The sequence below is a fragment of the Eubalaena glacialis genome, chromosome 3, assembly GCF_028564815.1.
Source record: "Eubalaena glacialis isolate mEubGla1 chromosome 3, mEubGla1.1.hap2.+ XY, whole genome shotgun sequence".
NCBI lineage: Eukaryota > Metazoa > Chordata > Mammalia > Artiodactyla > Balaenidae > Eubalaena > Eubalaena glacialis.
In genome coordinates this window covers 166,129,290-166,150,168 of record NC_083718.1, presented here as the reverse complement: position 1 = coordinate 166,150,168, position 20,879 = coordinate 166,129,290, and the positions used below count along the sequence as shown (strand labels likewise).

The 20,879-nt window shown below is 49.7% G+C and overlaps 1 protein-coding gene across 2 annotated transcripts; it reads right to left on the bottom strand.

Annotated features, from left to right (window-relative positions):
- Positions 1-4,885: 4,885 nt before the first annotated feature.
- On the bottom strand, positions 4,886-15,451 carry TRAPPC3 (trafficking protein particle complex subunit 3). 2 transcript variants are annotated; one of them, XM_061186789.1, is made up of 6 exons: positions 15,288-15,451; positions 11,822-12,015; positions 7,714-7,811; positions 7,370-7,469; positions 6,112-6,294; positions 4,886-5,644 (listed from the first exon to the last, which is right to left on the bottom strand). In XM_061186789.1, exons 2-6 carry the CDS (start codon positions 11,900-11,902, stop codon positions 5,525-5,527), a joined length of 582 nt encoding a protein of 193 aa, XP_061042772.1. In that variant the 5' UTR covers positions 11,903-12,015; positions 15,288-15,451; the 3' UTR covers positions 4,886-5,524. The 2 variants fall into 2 exon arrangements, with proteins under 2 accessions (XP_061042772.1, XP_061042773.1); XM_061186790.1 differs by lacking the exon at positions 11,822-12,015.
- Positions 15,452-20,879: the final 5,428 nt, after the last annotated feature.

Here is a 20,879-nt window from a genome sequence, read left to right as displayed (position 1 = left end):
AAGTTACCTTAAATATTCTAATCTTATAACAATTTTGCTTCAATCAATGTCTAAATGTGACCACATGTGCCCAGACCACCCAGTGGCCTGCTTGGTGGTTTGGTCAGTGGCGTGGGGTGGGGTGGTGAGCTCCTAGAGGGATGGAGGGCAGAGGACTGCTTTCAGGCCTGGCCTGGCTCAGGAAGGGCTCCTTGGGGGAAAGGTCTGCAGGTCACTGAGTCCCTCCCTGGCCTGCTCACGCTGAGCAATCCTTCCCCTTCCTCACCTTCCCTCAGACAGCCTGGGAAGCACGGCAGGCCTGGGTGGAGCCTCCTTATACTCCCTCCTGAACAGCTGGGCTGGGGGAGGGCTGGGGGCTGGCGATGCTCAAAGGCAAGGGGAGGCCGGGGCTGGCTTCATGGGCCTGTAGCTCGGAAGGGCTTGGTTTTATGTTCTTGTGGGTCACCTTTTTTTTTTTTTTTTTTAATTTTATTTATTTACTTATTTATTTATTTATGGCTGTGTTGGGTCTTCGTTTCTGTGCGAGGGCTTTCTCTATTTGCGGCAAGTGGGGGCCACTCTTCATCGCGGTGCGCGGGCCTTCTCACTATTGCGGCCTGTCTTGTTGCGGAGCACAGGCTCCAGACGCGCAGGCTCAGCAATTGTGGCTCACGGGCCTAGTCGCTCCGCGGCATGTGGGATCCTCCCAGACCAGGGCTTGAATCTGTGTCCCCTGCATTGGCAGGCAGACTCTCAACCACTGCGCCACCAGGGAAGCCCTCGTGGGTCATCTTGAAATTCATGATAATTTTTGAATCAGGGGCTCTGCATTTTCATTTTGCACTGAGCCCGATAAAATATGTAGCTGGGGGAATTTCCTGGTGGCGCAGTGGATAAGACTCCACGCTCCCAATGCAGGGGGCCTGGGTTCGATCCCTGGTCAGGGAACTAGATCCCACGTGCATGCCACAACTAAGAGTTCGTATGCCACAACTAAGGAGCCCTGGAGCCGCAACTAAGAAGCCCTGGAGCCACAACTAAGGAGCCCGCCTTTCGCAACTAAGATCTGGTGTGACCAAATAAATAAATAAATACATATTAAAAAAAAAATATGTAGCTGGTCCCGGTGGAAGCCCACACTGCCCACTCAACCCTCTCCCTATGGGCCCTCCTCACTCCATTCTTACACTCAGCCAACAGTGAATAAAAATTTATTGAGCACCTGCTTTATGCTGAAAGTAGTGCTAGGCGCTTGGGGATACAGCAATGAACAATAGAGGCACGACCCTGATTTCGCAAAATTTCCATATGCACACACTCAGACACTGACATATCCACGCACAGCAATTTTGCAAGACAATTCCCCTAATACGTTCATCGTAACTGCCAGTTAGGGAACACTCAGCCTATGCCAGGAAATATACATACTTCATTTTGTTTTATCCTCAAAACAGTCAGCAAAGTAGGCATTATTATCCCCATTTTCCAGATGAAAAAACTGAGGCTCAGAGTTCAAATTCTTTGTCCAGAGTCACGTAACTAATAAGTTATGTGCAGAGCTGGGACTTACCCTTGACTCTTATTTTCAACCTCTCCTCTCCTCCCCACCACCACACATGGCTTCAGCTGCTTCCCCATGGATAGAAGCTCCCAGCATCTCCATGTCCCCAGCCCCCAGCTCAGGGCTACATTTCCATTAACTGAAAGAATTCACATACAGACACACTCCCCAAGGAATACAAGGAACCAGTCACCCACTGAAATACACACACATACATATGCAACACAGAATGTACTGGATAAGAGCTTGGTGTCCATTACTGGACTATTTTGGTTCAAGTCCTAAGTCCATTGATACTATGTATTAGCTGTGTATCTCAGTTTTCTTATCTGCAAAATAGGAATAGTGATAGGGTTGTTGTGAGTGCTAAACGAGAAATCCAGGTGAAGTGCTTAGACTCGCACTGGCACATAGTCACTCTGCAATAAATATTAGCTGTTGCTATGAATAACATTTGTCCGCACTCACTCACACATGCTGTCATGCTCATCACACCGTCTTCCCAGCCCTCCTCTAGCCTGGCTCGGTCCTAGATGCCCTCATGGCTGACAGTCCAGGCCCCCAGAGCCCAGAGGGTGGGGGGGTGAGGGTGCTGCCCCTCACCAGCTCTGGGTCCACCAGAGAATGCTTCCTGGAGGAGGCCTCTAGCCAAGCAGGTTAGGTGAGCCAGACTGAGTTAGGAGGGTGCTGCCCTGTGCCTCGGCTCCCTCCATTATTCCTTACAACACCCAAGCCCTCAACTCTACTGCAGTGCCCTCCCCCCACCCCCTTCCCCACAGTAGAAACTTTCCTCTCCTGCCGCCAGAAGCGTAAATTGCCCCCAGGAATGCGCTGCATCCCACAGCTCTCCTGGCAGTGACCAGCGGCTGTCCTGGGGTCAGGCCTGGCCCTACATCAAAGGCTGGGGATTGGTTAACAGCGAGGCTCCTCGCCTGCCGCCACCCTCCCCTCCCCTCCCACCGGCCCCCTGGCTTCCAGGGAACAGCACATGGTAGCACTTAAGCTCCAGGAGGGAGAATGGGAGGATGCTTTTCCTGCACCCACCACCCCCAGCCATTCACAATGAACTGCTTGTTAGGAGACTGTTGTAACTTTACTTAGCGCAATTTCTGCTCCCAGGCCTCTCTTGCCACCTCCTTCTCAGACCTGGATGCCCAGTACAAACGTAGGCGCAGCCAATCCACCAGAGAAAGGTGTAACCTGAATATGGAAATGTCACTGGTGCGAGTCCGGGGCAGGAACAGGACTCTCTTACATCAGGGGAACAGGGCTGGTGCTCTGGTCTCGACTCAGGAAGTAAGGGGGGGTTGGTTAGGTGAGGGCTCAGAGCTAGCTCGTCCAACTCAGGAGGCCAGCATGAGAGTTTGGGGTGTGAATGGAAGCCAGTGACTTCTTAGCCAACGTGTTCTTTCCAGCACCCTGGGTTCAATAGGCAAGCCCTTAGCCAGGCAGCCATGTGAGCTTTGTTCTCTGGTCCCATGGTTGTGACTAAAGAAAAGGGGCACTTTCAGGCTCTGACCAGCCTCTGAGATTTACTCCATCAGGTGCATCTTCTGGCAAATTCTGAAAACCAGGGATCCAATAGTAACTCTCTGGGACAGTACAGTGGTGGTCTGGAGACCCCTGGTGGCCAAAGGCTGCAAAGCAAGGCCTTTCCTTTGAGCTCTGCCCAGGCAGCGCCAAGTCCAAAGGCCACCAGCATGGACTACTCCAGCCACCCAGGCTCTTTGGGAACCCCCCCGCCCCCCCCCGTCCCCCCCCCCCGGTTAGTCAGGCCCTCCCATACAGCCAGGCAAACCTGCCCCATCCTGCTGGCTGTGCCAGTACATCATGAATGGGGAATGGCCTAGCCTGGGGGTTGCGGGGTGTGGTGTCCTAGCCTCAGTCATAGTAAAGCAAAGGGATATGTAATCTACAGCTAATTAACTTCAGGGGTGGGGGACCAGCTGTTGGGTAGCTGGGCCTTGTATGTTTGGCTCATCTGGGGAGGGGATGAGGTGATGTTCCCAATAGCTCACAGCCCTCAGCCCTTTCCCTTCCCTTAGCCCCTGGGTGCACATCACACAATCGTGGGGTTGTAACCGCGAGAACTCACCAAGGGGGCTTTGTTTCCACAGCTTGCCGACCCTGTAACGTTGCCCAAGTTAAATTCTGGGAAAGGAAATATCCAAAACCTCACGCCATACAAACAGCTGCTGGGAAGTTGGTTGTGGTCTGGGAGGAGAGGAAGGGCAAGGGCCCCCCTGGAGAAGGAAAGGGTGGTGCAGCTCACTTTTCTTGGCAGGGTCCAGACACCACTCAACGTTTTCTACATCTGGGGCCCAGCCTTCGTTCCCTTAATCTCTCCTTCATTCACTCAAACTCTGGTGTGACTGGACCCAGCATTGATGGGTGCTGAGTATACAGTTGACCAAAATGGGGTGCCTGCCCTGGGGCCCCCAATTGTACCTGGAGGCGGAGGTAAAGAGGCTCGGAGAAGGATGGGATCCCCATACTCGGGGACACAAAAGTGATCTTTCCTCTCCTCAGCGGCTTAACCCAGCTGGAGGAGGTAGGCCGTGTGCTCTGGTGCCCCAGGACCCTTGTCCTAACCTTTATGACCAAGACACACTTCAAGCACAATACTCCCCTCATCTCAGGCCTGCCTACTAACCTCGGGGAAGGCCTGGGGCTCTGTTTCACCCCAACAGCCTGAGACCTCAAGGCCCTAGGCCATCCCCAAGAACAGTGCTACCAAATATGGCCTGACGACCTCTGATCGCTCCCTTTAAAAGCTATCCTAAGCTCTGTGACACTGAGAGGGAGCCGCAGGCCTGCTCCCCCACCCTCCCACAGTGCGAACCAGGCATCACGGTTAAGAACGCGGGCTTTGGAGTTTGGCTGGGGCTTTGAACCCCAGCTTTTCCACTTACTAGCTGTATGACTTTGGGCAACTTGGGCCCTCCTCCTAAAAACTGAATTGTGAATTAGATGATACATACAAAGTGCTCGGTACAGTGATGACACATGGTAAGCACTCAATAAATGGCACCCCAATACCAAGGTTTACATGGTCTTTCTAGCCAAACCCTCCAACTTGGTGGCCAAGGGCCCAGGATAGTCCATTTTAGGCATGTCTGGGGTAATGGTCTGCTTCTAGATTTTGCTACAGACAGTAGACTCAAAAATGACTCTGAAGGGGCCTCATTTGCTCCCAGGTTTCCCAGACTCTCTGGTCCGTGGGAAGAAGCCATTCCTAGACCAGATGAAATCAAGGTAGGGCACAGGAACTTTTAGCAGGTCTCCTCACCCCACTGTAACAAAATTCCCAAGGCTGAGCAGAGAGAAAACATGACATGATTGGGATTTCACTCAAGAATGTGTCTTTATTGAAGAACTTGTAAGAAAAAAAGATGGACCCTCTATAAAAAGAGGAGATGTTGCCTCCAAACAGCAGGGAGGAAACAGAGACCTGGGTGGCTTCCCAGAAGTCAATGTTTCTGGCATGACTGGTTCCCCTTTCCTGGCAAGCACTACAGTGTGTCACACTACAGCTAGCAAATCCGACCCACCCCTCCCAGCTTCTCCTCCCCTGTCCCAATGAATCCTGGATTCCCTACGGCCATTCACCAATGACTTTCTGAAGACCCAGGGACAAATGTGCTAGGCTTGCCTCTTAATGGGGTCAAAGTGTGTTCTACTTTGGAAAATTCAAACAGGAATGTAAAATGGTTTGAGCTCTTTCTAGTCCCACCAAGGATGACTACATCCGGCCCCTTTGAAGGGAAAGGGAACAAAGAATTTCCCTCCTGAATGTGCACACTTGTAGGGTAAATGGACTATATCACAGTCCGCTCTTTATTAACATGGAGAAGGGAAACAAGGTTAGAAGAATATATAACATCCGTGTTAAACAGTCACTGAATTCTAGAGGGCAGAGGGAGCATTGAGGCTTTCTGACTCCAACAAGTGCTCCTGCTGGTCACCCTAAAGTCCTGGGGATGGTCATTCCTCTCCAGCTGGGAGGTTGTCCTCAATCCGCCTGATGAACCTCATCCGGATTTCTGTCACACCGTCTCCTTTCAGGGTGTCCTGGACAAATTTGGCCTCCACAGCCATCTGGACCTGGGGGACAGTGCGAAAATGAAGGGGCGGCTGCCTAGCCACAGCCTCTGGGAAACCACCAGGGATGGAGCTATAACTGTCTCATCCACAGTAGCCTAAACAAGGGGGCTGGTTTCCACATGGACAAGATTGCCAGTTCCTGTGCAGAAGGCAGTGGCCCCCACCCAATAAGGGAGACTTAGCAAAGAACACTCACAAATCAAACTGTCACCAAACAAGCCAATCTGGGAACAGATGTTCCTGGGCTCTGAGGGCTGAGCGCACCACCTCCCAGCCTAGCAGGGAGCATCAACACCACGTGGAGATTTCCAACTTGGATCCTACACTTGGCAGCATCACCGCCTCAGGCAGCGAAGCACTGGGGTGAGCTAAACGCCCTTCTTTTCACTCTCCCATTCATTCGTTCAAACATTTATTAAGACCCTACTACATTTCAGGTGTCTCAGAAGGTAAAGAGCTGCACTCACCATCTCCAAGGCTCCTCGCAACACCCCACACAAGAGATTGGAATAAATAAGGGATGAGTGGTTATCAGGAAGTTCCACAAAGTCCACCAAGGGATTATTTTCCAAGATGAGGGAGAACTCGTCACCAGCTGGGCTCCAATTGGTGATGCTTGGAGTGATGCCCAAGTACATCTTGAACGCCACCTGTCAAAAAACACACAATGGCACTATGAGGAAGAGCAGTAGGGGCTGTACAACAGGGAAGGTGATGTGATGGGACCAGCAAGGGGAACTAAATGGTTCAGGAAAAAAATTATGGCCTCTGCAAGACATTGAAGCTTCAGGTATTCAAGGCAAAAAAGGAAAAGCAACTGTGCACAATTCCACACCCTTCTCCTTCAAGGCATCATACAATTAGGTGACAACTTGCTGACTACCTGCACTTCTTAGTGGAAAGGAGCACTGATCTGACAGGGGTGGCTGCCCTGAACCAGCATCTAACCACAGAGAGGTCCCAACACACTTTCCTGTCCTCTCTGCTATCTGAACCCTTATTCTAACACCACAAAGCTATAGGTGTTATATCATTTATTATTAACCCTATAATATGTAACACTAATATTATTAATAGCAAACATTTTCTATATACACCCTACAATAAGGGCATTCATTTTACCTGAATGCTCATGTTCATTTTTTCATTTACTCCTTACAGAAACCCTATGAGGTAGCTCTTATTTTCTTCATTTTAAAGATGAGGTAACTGGTAATTAAAGAAGTTAAAAATAACTTACCTAAGAACTACTAAGTATTGGAGCCAGAATTTGAAGCCAGGTTTGTCTGTATTCTTTATTTTTTTTTCCCTAAGATTTTTTTTTTTTTGGATGTGGACCATACCTCCCCGGCAGTCCAGTGGTTAAGACTTCGCCTTCCAATGAAGGGGGCGTGGGTTCGATCCCTAGTCGGGGAGCTAAGATCCCATATGCCTCACGGCCAGGTTTGTCTATATTCTTAACCCCCATGCTACTCTGCTACATCTGCACACTTGAAGAGATCTGGCTTTGATTTTAGTGGGTCTTTAATCCACAGGGATGATCCCAACCATTCTTCCCTTTTTCATAATCTGTGCTATTCCTAAACCACCAGGAAGGCTTCTTTGGTCCAAACAGCTGCCTAGCTATTCTTCTGGAATAATAAGGGCCTTTCTAAGGGAGCGAGTGGTAAGCAGTGCCTTCCAATGACAATCCTTCGGTATGGCCAGGTGGCCCAGGATAATGACCTTGGCAATGACATCTGCAGTTTCCCGAAAGTCATGGCACCTCCCGACATTTGACCGTGCCAAGAAATCTTCAATCAGTCGGACTCCAATGTTATAGCCCCTGGGAAAGAAATGAGAGAACAGACTATATTATGCGGTCTGAATGTCTTATGTCTGAACATAAGGCTGTTGGTGGTAAAGGGAAAATGAGGACAATCCCAAAACATCCCAATAAATAAGCAGTGGAAACTGTACCCAAAGTGTTGGTAACAAGAGTGAACCCTGTTCTGGGCTCTAAGGGACCACGTAGATTCGGTGTGCTCAGGAGTCCCATTACTGTCTCTCCCGCAGAGGAGCTCACTCACATTTTGTCCAGCTGTTTATTCACATCTTCATCATTTTCATAGTCCTTGCACAGCTGGGTGACTAGAGCCCCATAGGTCAGGGTGAAGAGCTCAGAGCTCTAAAAGAGATTCAAAAGGCAGTCAAGACCAAGCCACACAAAAGAGAAAGTTTGGTGAGAGTCTGGATCGGCCTCAATGCAACTGTCAGAATTCAAAGGAAGGTTACTTGTGTCTGGTGGGAAAGACCATCACCCACTGTGGAGTAGCCAAAGAATTTAGCTCCCTAGGGTCAATGTGTCAGGGCTGAAACTAGACCCACTACAAAACGGGCTGTGAAAGGTACCTCATGCACTGAGCAGTCACCCTTCCAACACACCAAGGTGGACTTCTGCTGACCCAGGATCCCACCACAGCTGCCAAGCCTAACTGCACTCCCAAGGCCCCATCCAGGAGCAGCAGAGGTCCCAGGGGGAAGGAAGGAAGTACCAGATGAAGTCCACTGCACTAATGACAACCCTCTAAGTCACCAACATGGGAAAAAATAATGTTTCTCTTGACACATAGCTAAAGTGTTTGCGGGAAAGGGATAACTCTGAAAGGAACACAATCTTTTGTGTACCTGGAACACAATACTGACCTGGACTGGTTTCTATTACAACCACAGTTAAAAGCACAGAAACTCTCAGATAAAGAATCCTGTCACCTACTTACCAAAAAACAGAGAGATGTGGAAGGTGAAAGGAACAGCAAATATCAAGACTACAGAATAAAAGCAGCAGGTTGGGGGAAAGGCATTATCGGAGTTAAACAAAGTGAGAAACGTGTTAGCAGCACATTTGGATCAATGTACTCATGCAGGAACACGGCTGAAAAATCAAGATTGCTACCCAACCAGCCCTTTCTGAATGGAGGCTTGTCAGACTTGGAGCAGAGCACCTTTCTGTCTGCAAGTCTTCTGGGGAAGAAAGTACAACTAACATTAAGGCCCAGGCTCCCACGACCCAATGCTCCTCACCTCATCCCCATGGCCTGGTGATGAGGTCACTGCAAGAATAATAACGTGAGGGGCTTCCCTGGTGGCACAGTGGTTAAGAATCCGCCTGCCAATGCAGGGGACATAGGTTCAAGCCTGGTCTGGGGAAGATCCCACATGCCGTGGAGCAACTAAGCCCGTGCACCATAACTACTGAGCCTGTGCTCTAGAGCCTGCAAGTCACAATTACTGAACCCACGTGCCACAACTACTAAAGCCCGTGCACCTAGAGCCTGTGCTCCACAACAAGAGAAGCCACTGCAATGAGAAGCCCACGCGCCACAATGAAGAGTAGCCCCCGCTCGCTGCAACTAGAGAAAGCCCGCGTGCAGCAATGAAGACCCAATGCAGCCAAAAATAAATAATAAATAAAACAAATAAATTTTTTAAAAAAAGAATAATAATGTGAATGCCTCTTGCTTACATACTACATTCTATTTTTCATTATCTCATTTTTCACCCCACAATAACTCTGTAAAGCAGAAAGGGCAGAAACTAATCTCATTTTAGAGATGAGGAAACTGAGCCTCAGAATGGTTCAGTAATTTGTCCAAGGACAGATAATTATTATTTTTATTTTAAAAATATTTATTTATTTATTATTAATTTTGGCTGCGTCACGTGGGATGTTTCATTGCGGCGGACAGGCTTCTCTCTACTTGTGGCGCTCAGGCTCAGTTGTTGCGGCATGTGGGCTTAGCTGTCCCACAGCATGTAGGATCTTAGTTCCCCAACCAGGGATTGAACCCACGTCCCCTGCATTGGAAGGTGGATTCTTAACCACTGGACCACCAGGGAAGTCCCCAAGGGACAGCTAACTATTGAGAAAAGTAATTTGGGGGGACGAAAACCAGGAGTTTCTAAGCCGATGTTCATTCTGTCCACTGTTCCCCACAACTGCAATATTAATAATCTCCCCTAAAAAACAAACAAATAAAAGGTAGCTGTACCAGGGAGTCAAAGAGAATCAGTTTCAGAATAAGTAAGCTCTTTGAATTCAACTAAAACAGATCAGGGCGTCTCCAAGAGACCATATACCAAATATGGCAATTAAAGGGAAGCTATTAAGGAGGAGAATAATTTTTAGTAAAGTTAAGGGTTTGGCACTAGAATGGCTTAGGCATGAATGGATGGAGACAATCCAGCAGTAACCAGTCCATAGAGTTGGCACCACGGCATTAAATCAGGAGAGTTTTCCTTCCATTATTTATGAGTCCTTGGATGGAGACTCCAAGAGCCTCAGCCCACCATGATGCCAAGTAACATGCATATCATGATGTTACCAAGCACTTTATACATGCAGCAGCCCCCAGTTTACCAATAAGAAAAATCAAGGTCCTAAATATATCTGTCGGTGGTCACAGAATCAATATGCCTGGGATCTGGGAATAGGGTCCCTGATGCAGGTTCTCCACACCCTCTCTTAATTTGTAAGTCTATCTCCATCTTCAGTTATGAACCAAGCCTATTTGGAATAGTGCATGACATAAATATACAACTTAAAGGTCTTCAGACTTTAAAAATAGGAATGAGCTGTGGTATAGAAAAAACCATTCATTCAAAGTTTACTCTGTACCAGGAACTACCTAACAGGAGGGAAAGAGGTAATAAACTGAATAAATAAAATAAATGGTTTGCCAGATGGTGAAAAGTGCTATGGAGGAAAATAAGCACAAAAGGAGATTAGGGAGTATTTATGTTTACCTATATGTGTGTGTGGGGGGGTTCAGTTTTAGATAGGGTAGTCAGAGAAGGCCTCATTAAGATGGTATTTGTGCAAAGACCTGAAGGTAGTAAGGGTATCTGGGTGAAAAAATTTGAGGCAGTAAGTGTAAGGCCCTGAGGTGGGAGTATGCCTGACATGCATGAGAAACAGCTAGAAGACCAGTGTGATTAGACAGGAGAAAACACAAGAGAGAACAGAAGAGGAAGTCAGAAAAGTAACAAGAGGTTGCAGAGTCTGAAGACCCTTATAACTTAAGGTTCCATGGGACCTTAAAGGTCAGCCAATTCAACCAGTCCCATTTCTTCACTGAACATAAGCACATTCTTCCAACAGAAACATGAATCTCTTCTGCAAAACTTCTACTTTCAGACTGCTTTAATTATGTTTAATAATAATGATCACTAACATTTATAAAACTTTCAGAGTGTCTTCACAGATACTTATTGAGCTTTATAACAACCATGAGAGGTTAGCAAAACAAACATTATTTATCCCCATTTTACAGAAGATAGGTTAAGTAACTGAGACTCAGTCTTCTTAGAGTTGAGCACTGTCCTGTAAGTTATTATGTCCAAAAAAAAAAAGGTATGTCATCCTAAGCCACTGCTTAATCTCCCTGAACATCAGCTTTTCCCATCTGTAAAATGGTGATAATATTATCTGCCCTTCAGGGTTATCAATGAGATAATATGTGTAGAGTACCTGCTGCATAGTACCTACTCAAGAAATAGATATTGTGGGACTTCCCTGACTTCCGTGGAGCAGTTAAGACTCCGTGCTTACACGGCAGGGGGCACGGGTTCGATCCCACATACTGCTCACCAAAAAAAAAGTAGATATTGTTATTTTTGTTCTTAAACTGGTTCTCTGTGGTGTGGTGCCAGAAAGCACCCTGAACTAGGTTCAAAGAGGGAGATTCTGAATCGCTATAAAGAACTTTAAAACAATTAGTAAGGCATATAGAAGGATGCTCGGTTTATAGTCAGAAGACCTGGTTCTGAGTATGGACTTGTCACTAGTTGTGAGACTTTACCTAAGTCACTTCACTTTGCTAAACTTCAATCTTCTCCAACAAAAACAGTAACAGTGAAATATGTCATGCCAATCACAGGGTTGGTAGGAGGGTCTAATGAGATCCTGGACTTAAAGATGCTTTGCAGACCAAGAAACCACAAGAGTGGTTTCATACTGGCAAAGCCAAGTACTTCAGGCACAACCTGAGCAGAGTAAGCCAAGCCCTACACTCAGGTAAGCTACTGCACAGTTTTCAGGAGGCTTGCAGTCAGTGCCCCAAACAAAACATCAAAACTCCTTAAGGGGCTGATCTTTTGAGCTAATGCTCCAAGATACTTATTAAGAGTCATACTTACTATTTTTGTCAACACAAATAATCCAGTGTGACTGCTCCCCAGCAGCTGGGGAAGGAAGGTCAGTAACAGGATTGAGTCCATCCCTCTTTTGTCACTCTCCAGCCTCCTGTCATGGAGATTCTGAGTGCTGCTACTCAAGTAGTAACTCACCTGAGCTCTGGAGAATACAGCCACAACACAAAAGAAGGGCAGGCCTAAACACACAAACGTTAATATCTTTACTAATAAGGATGCTTGTATGGTGACCACTTTGCAGTGTATAGTAATATCGAATCACTATGTTGTGCACATGGAACTAATATAGTGTTGTAGATAAACTATACTTCAATTAAAACAAAAAGGATGGGCTTCCCTGGTGGCACAGTGGTTGAGAATCCGCCTGCCAATGCAGGGAACACGGGTTCGAGCCCTGGTCTGGGAAGATCCCACATGCCGCGGAGCGACTAAGCCCGTGCGCCACAACTACTGAGCCTGTGCTCTAGAGCCCGTGAGCCACAACTACTGAGCCCATGTGCCGCAACTACGGAAGCCCACGCGCCTACAGCCCGTGCTCCACAACGAGAGAAGCCACTGCAATGAGAAACCCGCGCACTGCAACGAAGAGTAGCCCCCGCTCTCCGCAACTAGAGAAAGCCCGCGCGCAGCAACGAACACCCATCACAGCCAAAAATAAATAAATAAAATAAAATAAAATAAAATAAAATAAACAACAACAAAAAAAAGGATGCTGGGAATTCCCTGGCGGTCCAGTGGTTAGGACTCTGTGCTTTCATTGCAGGGGGCACAGGTTCGGTCCCTGGTTGGAGAACTAGGATCCCACAAGCACGGCAGAAAAAAGAAAAAGCTTGCTAGCTGACATTTACTGAGTGTCAACTGTGTTCTTAGGTGCACTATCACACTGGTAGCTTTACATGCGATACCTCAGTTAATCCTCAGAACAACCCTATTATATAGATACTATTATTACCTTTTTAGTGGGAGTTTCCTAGTGGCCTAACAGTTGGGATTCCAGGCTTTCACTGCCATGGCCCGGGTTCAATCCCTGGTCGGGGAACTGAGATCCTGCAAGCTGCTTGGTGTGGCCGAAAATAAATAAATAAAGATGGTGAAACTGATGCTTAGGACAATGAAGACACTTGGCCTAGGTCACACAAGTAAGCAGTGAAGCCAGGACTCAATCCCAGACAGTACCATACTTCTGTGTTGTGTATTTTTCCACCTCTCTCATAGAGTATGTGCTTCTCAAGGTTAGGGACTAGGGCTTCATCTCTGCATTTCCCACAATGCTTTGCACAGAGCTGGGACTCAGGAAAAGTTTGCTAGACAAATAGGCTGTTTCTATTTGCACAGACAAAAAGCAGAGATCTAATTACTTGGGCATATTAACCATTTAAGTTTTGGAAGGCTTAAGTGGGAACACAGTAATTAGCAGAAGGTTGGGATGACTGGGAAGTGGGCTGCTAGAGGGGGAGACTCCAAAGGCAGAGAGGAAAGAAGGGGAGCATGTCAGAACCAGGTGGCTACAAAGAGGATCATGTGACAAGCCTCGAGTGGGTACCAATAGGAAATGAATGACAGGATGCACCAAACCTTCATGTCATTCATTCAATATAGATTGCCTAGTGCCAAGCATCATTCTAGGTGCTGGGAATGGAGCAGTGAACAAACCAACCCCTGCCCTCATGGAGTTTACATTCTCATGGGGGAGACTGAAAATAAACAAGTAAGTATAGAATTTATAATGAAATATTTTAAATGAAATAGACAGTGCTTGAAGAGAAAAAGAGTAGAGTAAGAGGACAGAGAACTAGTCAGGTGGTCAGGGAAGCCCTCTTTGAGAAGATGATATCTGAGTAACTGAATGAGGTGAGGAGTAGCTAGCTACTCTCTGGGGAAAGAAGTTCCAAGCAGAGACTACAGCAGTAGCAAAAGCTTTGAGGCCGGAATGCACTGCTGCCCCTCCCTAATTCCCTCACTTCACCAAAACTGAGGGCTGCGGGGGGGGGGGGGGGGGGGGGGGTTGGAGACTGAAGGTTCCTGCTAAAATGGTATTAAAAGTTTCAATATTGGTTTCAGGTTTTTAAAAAAAGGTGCAAAAAAGAGCTAGATATGAAAACTAAACAGGAAGACTTCTCATATCCATTCATATCATAGGAGGTAATCCTAGGGAGGTATTAATCCTAATACTTAATCCTAGGGAGGTATTTATTGTCCCCATTTCATAGATAAGGAAATTGAGGACCAATGAGAATTCCAACCGATATCCATGCTTTTTCCCCTACATGACATTGTTGCCTAGCAAAATATTCTCTCCTTTTTCTTTTTAACTCAGTATTTCCTCCAAAACAGGAATTCACAGAGTATCTTCGCAGGCCCACAAATCCTCCCCAAATGTAAGTAAATGTCTCTGTATATGTTTGTCTATTTACTATTTCTGCGGAGAAGATCCACAGCTCTCATCAACTTCTCAAAAGGGATCTGAGAGAGAAAAAGTACAGTACTACTCTGGAGTAATAGGGCCTCCTGCTGACCATTTTTGGTGGCTGTTCCTGGCATAAGATGCAAAGGTGTGAGGGGAGTTTAGTCATCCCCTCTAGAGCTGAGTGTCAACAAAAGGCCCCTGGTCTGCCCTGCATGCAACCTTCAATAACTCAGTCTGTAAACTGGAAAACAAAGACAAATGGGCAATTCTGGAGGAAATAAGAATATGCCAAAGAAAAGGAACACCTGTCAAGAAGTCCCCTCAGTTTGGACAAAAACATCATCCACGTTACTTTCCAGGCCCAGTCCCCATCTGCAGCCAAACTTCATAGGACTAGATGGTGTCCCACTATTCCCAGGACAAGTCGGGAGCCTCCCCGCCATTCGCCAGAGGGAGAGCACTTACTCCCTACTCTGGCCCACCCCTTACACTTGCTTTCTGGCAAAACCAGTATCTGAGTGTGAGAGACATTACGGTCTAGTAGTCTGAAGCATTAGCTTTGGAGTCAGAGAGACATGGGTTCAAATCCTAACTCTTCCTAGCTGTAAATCTGGGCCAGTTATGCAACCTCTCTGAGCTTTAAAATGGCGATAACATTATCCACCTGAGAGAGTTATTTTGCGGATTAAATGATAACGGACGTAAAATGCCAGGCCCAGTACCTAACACACAGTAAGAGAGCAACAGTGGGAGTTACTGTTATTGCCGCCGTCGTTGTTGGTCTTGCACCCAGCTGCACTCGGGGGAGGGGTCTCCGAGCTACTCCAGGGGCCCTCCAACCTGCCTCAGACCCGGGACCACCCCGGAGCGATTCTCCGCTCTCGACCCACCAAGGAGCCTCCTCCTCCTTCCTTCCAGCGGAACCACCCCCTCCCAGCGCTAGCAGAAGGAGCTTTCCCAGTTGCGACTCGCGCCCCGCGCCGGGCCTCTTCCCCAGAACACCTCCATTCCGCCCCGCCCGCCGAGGTCACACGCTCCGGTTACCATTTTCTTGCTCTCGGTGCCACGGTTCGCCTGCCTCGACATGGTGCCGGCCGCCTTGCCCCACCACAACACAGACCCACTCGGTGACCCCTTCTAACACCGCTGGACCCAGTTAGCGGCCCCTCAGCATTCGGGAGTGACCGGCACCGACTCACCGCGCCTGCGCAGCCTGCCGCGGGGCACCACGGGACTCGTGGTCCGGCCGACGAGGGTAATTCCCGCCCAGGAAACATCGGACTACAACACCCAACAGCCCCACTGGCAGCACCGGCTCTTAATGTAGCAGGACTACAACTCCCAGAGTGCTCCGCGCACAGCGGACTCTTGGAGCCTGGCTCCCCCATGGGCTGCGTTATCGCCGCTGGGTGGCGTCCGCAGCTTGCCGTAATCCTGTATCATCCACACACTTCCCTTTCCTCCCCACCACCCCAACCCCTCCACCCCCCCACCTCCACTCAGTGATGCTCCGCAAATTCCTCTCTCGCCGGGGATGGTCTTGGAAAGTCCCTCTTTCAAACTAGCTTCTTCCGCTGTTGCTGCAATTCAGAGCCAGAAGCTCCCAGGATGTCCCAGAAAACTGGCCATGGCTCATACACAGATCTGGCTTCTTCTTTACAAAAATATTCAATGACCACCTACTACGTGCCAAGCATTTCGTCAGTGGCTTTCTCTTCAAACTGTCATCTGTCTCCAAACCCCAAACGCAGCCAGCACCTGCATCCTACCACTGTGGCCTCCTGATGAAATATCCAGGCTGATAAAGTTCGGGTCGCTTTCTCCCTCTCCCTCCCCTAGAACAAGTACACAGCCTGGTTCCCAGAAAAGAAAGATCACCGGTGTTTGTAGCAGTCAGTCCTGGATTTTAATCCCAGCTTTGCCATTTTAGGCAAATTGCTGGATCTCTCTCAGTTGTTGTGAAGATTGGTGAGACATGTATGCAGGCACTTGGCACAAAGTAAATGTGCATTCCCTTTCTTCCAGCCACTCTCTAAAAACACAGCCCAGCAAACAGGCCCCAGAAATACCAGGGGAATGTGCTGGCCGCACCCTCACCCATCACCAAGGGGAAGTCCTACAGTCAGTCCCTGGCTATAGCTCTTTGGTTGCAGCCCCAGCCATCCCTGGCTGGTCAATTCTGAGAGGGCTTGGCTGGGAGTCCCTGAGCACCCTCTCCTCACTTAGGAGAGCCTGACTCTGCGGCAGCTCCATTCTAGCCCCTAGCCTTCACCATGACAACCAGCTTGCCCAGACGTGAGCCATCCTGGCTATCCCGGCTGGGGGAGTTGGGGGGTGGGCAGCAGGCTGCTCAGCCTGAAAGCCAGCACCCAAGATTCCCCCAGTCTGTCCCTCCCGTGCAGGACCAATCATTATTATACTCTTCTCCCTGTGGCACAGACATTCTGGGGCCTTCCTAGAGGCAGTGAGACCTTTGACTCTCCCTCCTGTGTCAGTGCCTTGGCTGAGGGTTCTGGGAAGGAACATGAGGGTCGGCTGGGGGTGAGGATGAGGAAGCAGGGGTGGGCTAGCCCTTGGAGGCCAGCAAAGCTAGAGAAAAACCTCCTGCATTCCCAGGAGAGAGGACAGCTGAGGTGAAAGCTGCAGTTGGCTGGCCTGTCCGTTGGTCTGGGCTCCTCCCTGCCGGCTGCCCTTGGCTGCCCACAGAAACCTGAGTCACAGTCACAGCCAGCAGCTCCACCCCACCCAGCCTGCTGTCAGGCAGGGTGCGTCTGGAGAGACTGAAGGCGGAGCCTCTCCCCGCCCATCTTATAACCTCTGAGATTCTTCCTCTCTCTGCCTATGATTCCTCCTTTTGGAATTCCTCTTTCTCTTTGGGACTCCTCCTTGGAAGGTCACCAGTACTGAATTGAGGGTGGGGGTGGGGTCCACCTCAGGCTAATCTAGAGGGTCTCCTCCTGGCTCCTTAGCGACTTCTTCAAGGGCTCTCATTCCCAACTCCCAATCCCTCTCCATCACCCCTGGGGCCAGGACATTTAAGAACACCAGGCACCCCCTCCCCACCGTCATCTCCTTCTCCCAGGAAAAGAATGCAGCAGGGACAGCTTCCCATCCCTAGCAGGGACTCTAGACGCCCCTTCTCAAGAACCCAAAAGGTTGAACCTCTTTAGTCCTGGATCTGAGTTCCTCCCCCTCCAATCCCTCTCTGTTACTTCCCCTCTGCAAGAGCTGGAGGGAGGGAGGCCTTTTTGCAGCTGGTGTCAACCTTGCCCTTGGGGACATTCCCCACCCCCAACCCCAGGGGGTGGGCCCTGGAGGGTACAGCTCCCCAGCAGAGTGGTCTGGGTTAGAGACCCCTTCTTGCTGCAGCGCCTTGGGTGTAGGGTGGGAGTCAGAATCTGATATCTGTTCTCTCAAGCTGCCCCCACCATGAGGCCCCTCCTACTTCCTACTTGTGTGGGAGTAGAGACAGCCTTCAGGGCCTTGGTCCCAATTCATATCTCTTTGTCAAATCTCCCAGTGATTTCCTTCACCTCTCCCTCAGGTTCATCTTGGACCCTGCCCTACCAAGCCTAGGAGGTTGTAAATGCTCTTGCTGCTGCTCTCCCCCTAGGGGGATCAGGAAGAGAACATATATGTGATTCCCATTCAGTGACCTGTCTCCTAGCCCCAACCCAGCCTCATGGTGAAACTAACAGCTCATTCAAGCCTGTTTCCGTGGAGTGGGGAGGGGACTGCCCTGGGCCATAGGGGAGGAACAGGGCAGGTCACAGAGTTCCCAGCCCCTCACTGAAGAGGGCAAGACATTCTCAGACCCCTGTGATGTTGCAAGTGCCCTGCTTGCTCCTTCTCTGCGATGTCTAATACGTGGAGAGCTACATGGAGCACTTTCACCCAGCCCCACACTCAGAGACACCCACTCTAAACCCCATCAGTTGCCGGGGCCTGGGATCCACCAAGGATCCTGGTCAATTAGGGGGCAAAGGAAGAGGAGCCCAGTCCATCTGTCTACTCCGACTGCATCAATCACAGGACATCGGTGCTCTCCTGGCTCCCCTCAGTCACCTTCCCAGGACTCGCTGTGCAGGAAGCCTCCTGGGGCTGGCCAGGAGAACTGTCCATCAAGTTGTCTAACTCCCAGATGTCCCCACCACTAGCATCTTGCGAGGAGGTAGGTGCAGGTGCCTCCACCCTCAGTCTAGGGAAGGGTTCCTCAATCTTGGCAGCATTGACATTTTGGGCCAGATGATTCTTTGTTCAGGAGGTGGTCTTGTGCATTGCAAGATGTTAAACAACATTCCCGGTGTCTAAGTACTAGATGCCAGTAACACCCCTAGTTGTGACCACCACAAAGGCCTCTAAACATTGCCAAATGTCCCCTGGGGAGCAAAATTGCCTCTGGTTGAGAACCACTGAGTAGGCTAATACCATATACTGTCTCTTTGCAGAGGGCTCCTCAAAGTCAATCCTAGATCATTAGACACAATGGAGGATTTCCAGTTCTAAAGCACTGCTCACTCTTCTCCTTCTGAAGAACCTTCAACAGCTCCCTAATATCTATATTGTGTAGATCATGATGCCAACTGGCATTCAAATCCTCCTATATAGGCCATCCCTGGCCTATCTCTTCATCTTCAGCTCCCATTTCCCCCTCTACTATTTTTTTTTTTCTATTTATTTATTTATTTAGTTAGTTAGTTAGTTTTGGCTGTGTTGGGTCTTCATTGCTGTGCGCGGGCTTTCTCTAGTTGTGGCGAGCGGGGGCTACTCTTCGTTGCGGTGCGTGGGCTTCTCATTGTGGTGGCTTCTCTTGTTGTGGAGCACAGGCTCTAGGCACATGGGCTTCAGTAGTTGTGGCACGCGGGCTCAGTAGTTGTAGCTCACGGGCTCTAGAGCGTAGGCTCAGTAGTTGTGGCGCACGGGCTTAGTTGCTCTGTGGCATGTTCCCCCTCTACTATTCTTGAGCTGTAGCTACAGAGGGTGTCTCACTATTCCCACCAATATATGTCTTTGTCCCTACTGTATCCTCAAGATTGTGCGTGGGGGTGGGGAAGAACCATCCCAGATTGCTCTCCCCTACTGGGTTCTGTTCATGAATTCTGAGTCTAGTCACTACCTGGCTCAGAGTGGGCCTGGTCAGCTCTGGAAGATGCAGGACCTGAGGTCTCTGACCTCACAAAGGTCAGTGCTGGACTCTACCATCCACATGGTCCTCTCACCCTGCAGATGGGATGGCTGACAACAAAGATGGGGGATCTGCTCCTCATCCTAATCTGCTTTTACTTTTGAATGCCCATCATCATCATCATATTTGTTAAGCACTTCCTATATGCCAGGCTCTGTGCTAAGCACTTCATCTGTGTTGCCTTATTTAACCTTTACAGCGACCCCATGATACCTCATGGTATTATTATTTTCCTGATTTTATAGGTGAGCTAACTGGGTTTCAGAAAAGTTAAGACAGTAGCTTAAGGTTACCAGCTCCAGTTGCAGGCCTTCTAGCATCATCCTTTTCTAATGTGTTTGGACTGGGCAAGGTAGTATTCCCTCCCTGGCCCTCGAAGAGGGTTCAGTCCCCCATCTACTCACTCCTCCCAGGACAGTCTGCTCCCAGGTTGCCTGAGACCCAGAACCTTTTGTTCCCAACCCTCCCCCTTGAAATGACTGCTCTCTGGAGCTGCTCAAAGGAAGGAGACACTGGCAGGAAAGGGGGGGGGGGCAGGAGGACAACATATCGCTGGGCCTAATCTCTGGGCAATGGAGAACTAGACAACTGACCTTCTGGAGGTCAGGACAAAGGGCAGGGATGGGGTGGGCAGGGCCCAGCTGCGTCTGCTCCTTCCACCCCTCTGTCAGTCCCTGCAGCACCATCATCAATCCACCTTCCCAGCAAGCTCCCCGCTCTCTGCCCAGGCTGGGCCCGACTTGGCATGAGGCCCCACCTCAGCTGGCACTAAAAAGGGGATTCGGGGATCCACTCCCCCGTGCTGGGAAGCAGGACTTCTTGGGGGAGGGGAATCAGAAGGGACTCACTCACTCCTTCGACAGGACACAGGGGAGAAAATCCTTCCGGGGAGCTTGAAGGGGTCGTCTGATGGGGCTGGGGAAGGTTCAGGGTCAGGACCACCCAGTTTGGAGCCGGGAGAGACCCAGCAGATTAGAGACTTGGGTAAAGCGGTGGTGCAGGCCTGTAATTACCCCAGAGGAGCAGGGAAGACACCAACCATAGGATGATGGAGGAAGGGCGGCAGCAAGGCTCCCGGGCCGGGCCTCTCGCCACCCCAGCCATCACCAGGCGAGAGAAAGCATAGCCCTTTTAGGGGTCTCCTTGCGACCCTCCTTCAGGTCTCCCGACGTCCCCCGGGAGGATTTTGTTTGAGGGGGGTTTGGGAGAGAATGAGGACTTGAAGCTGCCGCCAAGGCCCCAGAGCCGGAGCTTCCAGTCTCCAGGGTGGGATTGGGGGCTTCCATCCCGGCTCCCCCCTGCTCCCCCCAGTCCTAGCGGCGGGTGAGTCACCAAAGCGCTCCCTACATAGTCGCCTCGCGCTGCGGCGCGTACCAACGCGCCGCCGCAGGGGGAGACAGCTCGACGGGTGTCCTCTGGGAGCCGTGGCGTCCTCTCCGCGGCGGCCGAGT